At 50.0% G+C, this 8767-nt stretch overlaps 1 protein-coding gene across 1 annotated transcript in view; it reads right to left on the minus strand.

The window, feature by feature from the left end:
* PPL (periplakin) overlaps window positions 1-8500 on the minus strand; it is a 54533-nt gene extending 46033 nt beyond the window's left edge. Inside the window, exon 1 of the mRNA XM_054042894.1 lies at window positions 8259-8500. Coding sequence (XP_053898869.1) covers window positions 8259-8320 — 62 coding nt within the window. The 5' untranslated portion in view covers window positions 8321-8500. The remainder of the gene's footprint in view (window positions 1-8258) is intronic.
* Window positions 8501-8767: the final 267 nt, after the last annotated feature.

The raw sequence follows: 8767 nt of genomic DNA on the forward strand, positions 1-8767 counted from the left end.
AAAAACCCTATGTAAGAGGTAGGTGGTGGTGTCATTAAAATGAAAGTTGGGGCTCTATTGTGCTAGAGAATGTGCTATTATTTAACACTCAAACCCCTGCAGCCTGAAAGAAAGGGATAGGGCTAGGTTCTGATCTTATTTCTGCTGCTGTAAATGCAGAGTCGTGCCACTGGGCTCAGAAGAGTTACTCCACACTAACACTAGGGTAACTGAAATAGGAGTCGGGCCCAGAGCCTAACACAGGCCTGGGAGTCAGAAACTCCGAGATGCTGTTTTTTCATTCTCATAGTGACTCCCATTGTGTCCTTGAGCAAGTCACTTAACCTGTCCTCCCTTGGTTTCCTCATCTCTGTCATGGGGCTGATGATATTTCCCCACCTTGGAAGCATTCTGAGGATTAATTACTGCAGATGGTGTTTGTGAGTTGTTATCTCTATGTACTAAAACAGTGTTTGGTCCACATTCCAGCCTAATGACTGTAGCACTCCTCTAGGCAAGTAGAGACACTTGAAAGTCCAGCACCTGCTCAAAGCCAGTTCTCCAGAATGCTGTACAGACAGGGCCCTGTGTCTGAGGTGATTGTGTGGGCACATAATTCCCTTAGTTTTTCAGCTTGGGTAATTGATCAATAGAATCTAAGGTTTCATTAAAAAAAAAAAAAGTGTCCACCCTTTCTGGGTGGGAAGGTAACCTTCCAAGTGCAAAGCAATGCACTGGCATCTACCTGAGTCTAAAGACTGCCCAAAACAATAGTTCTGAGTGAGGGGGTTGATGCTCCCATTCAGCCTGATGTGTCGTTAACTCTGAAACCTACAGCCACCCTGATTGAATTGGCCCTGTCAACACTGGTTCTCCACTTGTGAAGTAACTCCCTGCTCTCCATGTGTCAGTATATAATGCCTGCATCTGTAACTTTCACTCTATGCATCTGAAGAAGTGAGGTTTTTACCCACGAAAGCTTATGCCCAAATAAATCTGTTAGTCTTTAAGGTGTCACCAGACTCCTTGTTGTTTTTGTAGATACAGACTAACACGGCTACCCTGAAACCTAATGGTGACTGTTTAAATGTCAGTATCGTTCAGCAGGCTCATCAAGCTATTGCACTGAGTGGCAGGTATTGGGACGGGGTGCAGCAGGCAGCTAGCAGTTAGCTGCTCTCAAGATTTGCCAGGGAGGGGAATGAGGAATTCAGACTCCCCCATTTAAAGTCACCTCCACCCTCCCTAATGCTGAAAGCCTCAACTTCGTCCCAAGGGCCAAAATCTAATGTGAAGTCCTTGCTGTCCTGAGTTCTGAAACTCCAACTATTCCCTGCCCTCTTTGCCAAAATTTCCAGCTCCCTCCACGACAGCTTGTCCCATGCAGTTATGTCTCAGCACATCAACCATGGCACAGAGTAAAATTAATTAAATTCAAAAATAAAGGGCAAGGGATAGTGCCTCAGCTGTGCAGGGCAGAGGAGGTGGAAGGGGGATGGTGGTGTGTAATTCAGGGGTCTCTCCTTGCAGGCCAGTGTGCCAACCCAGTACACAGGGCCTTTCATAAAGATAAGATCCAGTGGGCAAAAGGTTTGATCCAATGCCCAGTGTAGTCAATGGGAGTCTTTCTAATAACGTCAGTGAATATTGGATTGGACTCTATATCCTGTCTTCTGTTACATGCGTGAAATGCCATTGATTTCAATAGGTCTGCACCCAGGCAGCAGAGCAGGATTTAGCCTCGTGAGCGTAAGCAGCCCAGTTCTGGTTTCCCTTCATTTTTTTACCATGAGAAACTCTGCTTTGAGCAACAAACGGTTCATGTGTCCACATCACATCAGCATTGCACACAGGCGGCCTAAATCAGGCCTTGTTTATACAGAGCTCACCTGCAGCATGCCGGCAGGGCAGGCGAAGCGCTGTGCAGAGAGAAGTGTGGAACAATGAACAATTACTCCAACCCACTCCATTCCGGAACTTAGTGCAATTTAAAATTGTGACCAGCCCGAGAGGCCAGAGCAGGGCTGGGGCACGCCGGTAAAGCAGCGGGAGGAAGCCAGCGCTATGGAGACCCTTGTTATAGCTGTTTATTGGATCTGGTAGAGCCAGAGCCTGGCATAACTTCACTGGCCCGCTGCTGATTTACAGCAGCCGAGGATCTGGACTGGCATCTCTAGGCCCACCAGTCGCGCACTAAACTTCACTTAACCAAACAGCAATCACTGTCTTTGGAGTGACCCAGTGCCGTACTGCCCCTTGCACCATCACTAATTTGGTTAAAATCATGAGATTTTAAACAGCTCGGAGTTCCTTTTATTTGGCTTCTGAGCCTCCAGGGCACGGTTCAAGCATGCCTCTTCACCCCTTGAAGGCTAGACACTTACAGTGGGGCCCCGGGCCCTGACAAGGACTCCTAAGCCCTTCCGTAATACCAATAATAATTGTTATATCAAAGCTGCGATTCCTGTGTCATCACTTGACTCCACAAGCTGCGGTTCTTAGGTGGAAAACCCCCCACAGCATGAGACTGGTGCTAAAACCCTGCGAGTTGGCACGATACATCTGCGCTTCATCCACAGAGCCAGGGCAGTTTAGCCTCGCCCAGCCTTCCCTCTGCTGCGTGTGTCTGTCCAAAGTATTCCCAGCAGGAGATCCAGCATCCCGCTTTCTGGGTCCAGGCCCTCCTCTCCCCATTGACATCCAGCAGAGGTGAGGATGCCCAGCAGACCACAGGAGGCAGCTCTCCTGATCAGGCCCGATATACACCTACACCGAATACTTAAGGGGCCAAGTTTGCAGGGTCAAATGTCTCCATTTTCAGTGCCTGGGTAACGTCCATGATGAGCGTAGAGGGCTGTCTTGTTTTGGATTGCCTGAATGCTAAGTTAGCGTGTGTGTGTGTGTATATCTTTCAAGCCCCATTTGGGAGGAGATGCTGTTTGACAGTGGGAGAGACCACCAAAACTGACCCCAAACATCCATAGGTATTTTTGGCTCCCCTGCAAAGCCCTGCTTCCCTACTAGTGTTCCCAGGGGGAAGTGCAAGCCAAAAGGAGCTGGTGCTGGTGGAGGTTAATTCCCAGGCAGGGTTCAGAGATGGCTCATGGATAGGGTAACCAGATGTCCTGTTTTTAAAGGGACAGTCCCGTTTTGGGAGATGTTTTTTTTATATTGGTGCTTATTATCCCCCACTCCCGTCCCATTTCTTCACAGTTGCTATCTGGTAACCCTACTCATGGAGGCACTCCCAGCTGGCGGTTAATTGTGCAGCTGAGCCTATTTAAATGTAACACTTTAAAGGAAAAGAGTGCTACTCTCCTATGAGAATAATGTAAGGGCTGCTGATCATAGGGCAGAAAGGGCTGGCGTGACCTAGGAGCTCCTCTGGATTGGGTTGCACCCCTTGGCTTTCCTCTTTGCAGCACTGCCTGGAATGAATGTTCAGCTAGAGACTTTTACCAAGGGGTTGCCAGTTCAGGTTAAACCAGAGTCCCTGCATTACACCCCATCTGAAGAGAGGGTAATTTGGGTTCAAACCTGAGCCTCTTAACCCCTGTCATTCCCCACCCAATCCCCCTGGCCTTGCAGAGGGATAATAGCTAGCTATTGATAATGTCTTTAACGCCCAGTATTGGTGCTAACTGGGTCAGAGCTTTTCTCTCATTCGTAGGAGACACTTCTGTATCTCATCGTCTCTGCAACTTGCTCATGGGCTGAAGAGAGACTGAATCCTTGGTTTTCCTTTACCGAAGGAAGATCTCTTTTGTGAAGCAGCAATGAGTGAGTGAGCTGGGTGAGTTCAGTGGGTAGCAGTTAGATACAAGCTGCAGGCCTGGGCAAGTAGCTCAACGATCAAAATCTAAACCTGGGCAAAAGGCAGAGTGCCCTGCCAGGTAGTGTGAGTGGGTAATGGTGAGCCAGGAGATGGGAGTGTAACGGAACCAGGGGTAAAACAAGAACCAATCAGAATCTTCCCCTACAACTTGAACTGAATTTTCAAAAGTTTGAAAAAGTTTAATTTAGCTTCCACCCGCCTCCCTCTCCCCCAAAAATCATTTTCCTGGCTCTTCACTTTATAGCTTTGATCTAGCTCAGCATATCAGAAGCCTCAAAATACAGCAAGACAGCCCGTTTCTCCCCAACTTCCTGGCTGATTAGGAGTACCAAAAACACTGATTCTCATAAGACAACGTCATCCTCTGTTGATTTCCAGGCCAGGTTTGCCTACCCAAGAGGTCTGGCTAGTTTGGAGAAGCTGCCACACAAGAGTCAAACTTCTCTGCTTTGCTGAATCAATTGTAAATTCTGAACCTTCTGTAAACCATCCATCCCTAGTTTTAGTTTGCAAGCTCAGATTGTGTCTGGAGGCTGGAGAAAGTCCAGGTTTCCTTCTCCTTGCTACAATGAATCATTCAGCCTTCACAGCAGCCTAACCTTGGCTCTTGGGAATTTTAGCATCATTTCCATTGTGCCTGGAGAAACACTGGAACTCTATTTAACCCTGTTCCTCCTCAGCCTTCTACAGCTTTAACACATTTGCTTGTTTATAATCTGAGAGATAAAAAATGGGGAAAAATCCCAAAGCCATTATGCAGGCAAAATTGGCCTTGAAGTCCATGGATTCTGAAGGAGTAAAGATACCTTAGGATCTAGCCTTTATCATATTTTGTCCTTGGCAAGAGAACTTAACTTGCTGCATGCTGACCCCATTACGAGCTAAAAGAAGAGGTACTTTGTCAAGTGTAGGGTTAATTGCAATAGAAAGGGAAAAAATATCACCTTGCTTCCCTCAACCACAGAAGCAGCAATCAACCTAGGAAAACTCGAGAGGAATTTAATGGCCACTGTTGGTTAGCTCACTGACTGTGACTGAGTTCTACTATCGTGCCATCCCTCTAAACAACACTGTCTCTCCATTTAAGTCCATCTCCTGTCCCTCAGGCAGGTCGTCTTTTCCCTTATAGATCCACTCTGCCTAGCCCTGCTGTCCAACAAGCTCTTTCTTGGTGTACTCAATACATTACATGAGCAGTATCTTCCCCTCTGAGGTTGCATAATGTATTCAGGAGAAAAATAAAATCACCAGAGAGAGGTTGTATTTAATTTGCAGTTCCAAAGCTGCATCACTTCCCCTGCTAATATCTCTGCTGCTGGGTGTCACTTAAGGACCTCTTATCAAAACAGTGGCTTCCTTTCTGAGTGCAATTTCCACACACATTTCTCTACCCCCAGTTCAGCTATCAGTGCAAATCTGGTTCTTTCCACCTCTAATTACCTGCCCGTGGAGGCAAATCAGGATAAGTAGAGGTGCAAGTACTCTGATTTGCACCTGCAGTTCATTTTTGCTGGTGTAAACTCCCCCCAAAGGCCCTTTGGAAATGTTAACCCCTAGCACCCCATTCGCTTGCTTGGCTCAGTCTTGATTCCTTTTTTCATCTGGATATTCTAACTTAGCACCTGGCTAGCTGTGGCCTTCTGGCTTGCCAGGCCTGTGGGAGCACGGCGTAACTCAAGCTGCCAAGAGGGTGTTTTTCAGCTGGTTCCTTCCTTCTCATTTTGAAGTGGGTGTGTTTGAGTTAATGAAGAAGACCGAATATAACACAAACACAGAGGGCCTTTCCAAGTCTCCACCCTAGATGCCTCTCCATAACCGAGCCTTTAAAAAAGAAACCAACTCACACAGATGACAGGCTTGTTGGATCTCACCAGGGTTCTATCAAAGGCACGTGTCAGGGAAATCTTTAACAATTCCAAGAACAGCAACACAACAGAAGAGTTTCCATTCAACTTTGCAGAGGAATCGGGCCAACTTCTCTTTCAGTTTTCTCTGGGGGTTTGTTAGGAGTGATCAGGAATGACATCCTCCATTAGCATGGAAATTCTGAGTGTGCCCAGGGATGCAGGAGGTGGGGGAGATAAGAGGTTCCTCTGAGTTCCTGAAGGAGCTCCAGATTAGAGGGAGGGTGTATGGAGAAAAGAGAGAGATCATTGTTAGCAAAGGGGGGGATGCTGGGGGAGAAGGTCCTGGAGCTGGGAGCAGAGGGTGGAGCTGATTGTGGAGTGGAGGGTGGCAAGGATCCTACACCAGGGAATATTAGAAGGTGGTGGGGATCCTAGCTGGGGACGGAGTGGAATAATAGAGTGGAGGCGGGGTTGGGTCCTGGCAGATGTAATTCACCTGTTGCCCCCAAATCAACATTCCCAAAGAGGCTTGCCCCACAGCCGTGGGCCTGATTATCACAGAGGATGGGACAAACTCTGTAACTGCTGGGGATCATGGCACAAGGGCTGAGTAACTCAAAAAAGGACTGAGAGGGGGATAGATTAGCTAACAAGACCTCATGGAGGAAAGAGCCTGGGATACAAACCAAGCAAGCTGCTCTGTAATGGGGTGGCAGGTGCTTTGTGCCATCTATTCTCATGGATAAACTGTTTCCACCACTATCTGGATGGCTGACGATGGGTGTCAGCAACAGGTTGGCTCTTTACCCTAGACAGAGCTTTGCTCTCCAAGGGTACATTTGCCTGCCCACTGTAGAGACTGGATAATCCATCCACGGGCCTGTTTACCACAGGGTTTCAGTATGTACTAACAGACACAGTTCATTGCTAATAGGTGCTTCTAGCCCAGGACGTGGGCCCGTCCTGCCCGGCCCCAAAGCTCCTGGCCCAGGAGGCTTGCCCCCGGCCCCTCCTCCGCTGTTCCCCCTCACCCGCAGCCTCAGCTCGGTCGCTCCGCCACTGGCGCAATGCTCTGGGTGATGGGGCTGTGAGCTCCTGGGGCAGCGCAGTTGCAGAGCCCGGCCTGACCGGGTGCTCTGCTGTGTGGTGGTGGCGGCGGCGGAGGCGGAGGCAGCGTGGCCTGGCTCCAGCCGGGCAGCATGGCTGTAGCACCACCAGCCACCAGTGCTCCAGGCAGCGCGGGAAGGGGGCAGGGAGCAGGGGGGTTGGATAGAGGGCAGGGGAGTTTGGGGTGGTGGTCAGGGGGAGGGGGTGTGGATAGGGGTCGGGGCGGTCGGGGGGAAACAGAGGGTTGAATGGGGGCAGCGGTTCCAGGGGGGCAGTCAGGAAGGAGGGGTTGTTGGATTGGGTGGTGGGGGGCAGTTGGGGGCAGGGGTTCCGGGGGAAGTCAGGGGACAGGGAGAAGGGGTGGTTGGATGGGGAAGGGGTCCCGGGAGGGCTGTCAGGAATTAGAGGAGGGGTTGGATGGGGTGGCGGGGGTCTGGGGGCAGTCAGGGGACAGGGATCGGGGGTGTGTGTGGATGGGACAGGGGTCCCAGAGGGGCCATCAGGGAACAGGGGGGGTTGGATGGGGCAGGAGTCCGGGGGGTGGGCAGATAGGAGGTGGGGGCTGGGCCACAAACCCCTCCCTAACTGGCCCTCTATACAATTTACAAAACCCGATGAGGCCCTCGGGCCAAAAAGTTTGCCCACCCCTGTTCTAGCCAGACTCTCTGCCAAGGGATTAGGGCCTCATCCTGTGAAGTGCAGAACACCTTCAGCTCCTATTGAAATCAATGGGTGTTTGAGGGCAGTCAGCCCCTCACAGGATCGAACCCTTTAAACTTCCCCATGGGGGCCACCGAACGTTTGCAGCATTTGCCCTGGTAGCACTGTGCAGCGTTCTAATAGCCCGGCCTCTGGATTTCCCTTGCCCGCTGGCCAGAGCTGGCACAGCACCCAGTGGGTGTCTCCTTTTGGCACCGGTCCCCTGTGCATAGAATATATTACTTCTTGTTTATCAAATCAGCGTGGGTTGATGTTTTAAGCTGGACACATCGAGACATGTTCTTCTGCCTTGGAATTGGCCCTTTCAAGGAGACGTAAATAAGGTGCATGGCAGCATTGCGGGAAGGAAGGGGAGACACGGAGGTATGGCCACACCCTGGAGAGATTAAATTCTGGAATGTGCCGACAATCCCAACAAGCACTATTTTGAAAAGCAGGGAAGCCAAAGGAAACAGCAGCACCAGTTCTACTGTCCTAACACTGTGCATCCCCAGAAAAGCTGCATGCAAAGTAATGCTCTCTCGGCTGTACGTCTGTGGTCTTTGCACCTCTCAGATGCCCTGCTAGCACCTGCTGGCCAGGCTCTTGCTCTGAAGCCTGGCTACAGATCAGCTTGGTTCTACTCTCTCCAAGGATCACGTAGGAATTGCTAATTGTTACCTTTCCACTTTATAATCTGCATCTGCCCAGCTCAAGGAGAGCCTGACTTCTACAGGCTGCAATGGCTGGCAATGCCAGTAGCCTAGTATGAAGGAACACAGAGTACTCACCTCTTCTTCTGTGCCGAGGGGCTGTATTTCCCTTTGTTTCTTTTCCTGAAGAGAGAGTTCATCGTGATTTCCCTGGTGCTAGCAGCTGCCTCAGTGCAAAATGCTGGCTGCCAGCTCCTTCCCCAGCTGGCTAAAGGAGGTTGCTGCTAGATCCTTCAGGTACAGTGCACTTTTTGGGAAGGAAGGAACAGGGAAACTTGCAGCTGCCTCCAGTCCTGCTCTGTCACTACTCCAGGGGTGAGTTCTCCCACTAAACTGGGTAGGGCTCTCCCAGAGAAGGTGGTGCTTACCTACCACACATGTCACTGACACAGGCGGAGCTACATGCAATTCCCCAGTCTGCTTTTGCCTGGAGCAGAGCAGAGGTTACTAAACGTGATGATGAGCAATATAAATCTCTGCGTGTGTGTGTGAGTGAAGGTCAGGGCTTACTACAGCCACTAGCAGGAATTAAGCATTCCAGTCTATTGCCATCCTGTTGTTAACAGAGGCAGGGAATGACTATAGAT

This window comes from Malaclemys terrapin, chromosome 10, assembly GCF_027887155.1.
Source record: "Malaclemys terrapin pileata isolate rMalTer1 chromosome 10, rMalTer1.hap1, whole genome shotgun sequence".
Classification (NCBI taxonomy): Eukaryota; Metazoa; Chordata; order Testudines; family Emydidae; genus Malaclemys; species Malaclemys terrapin.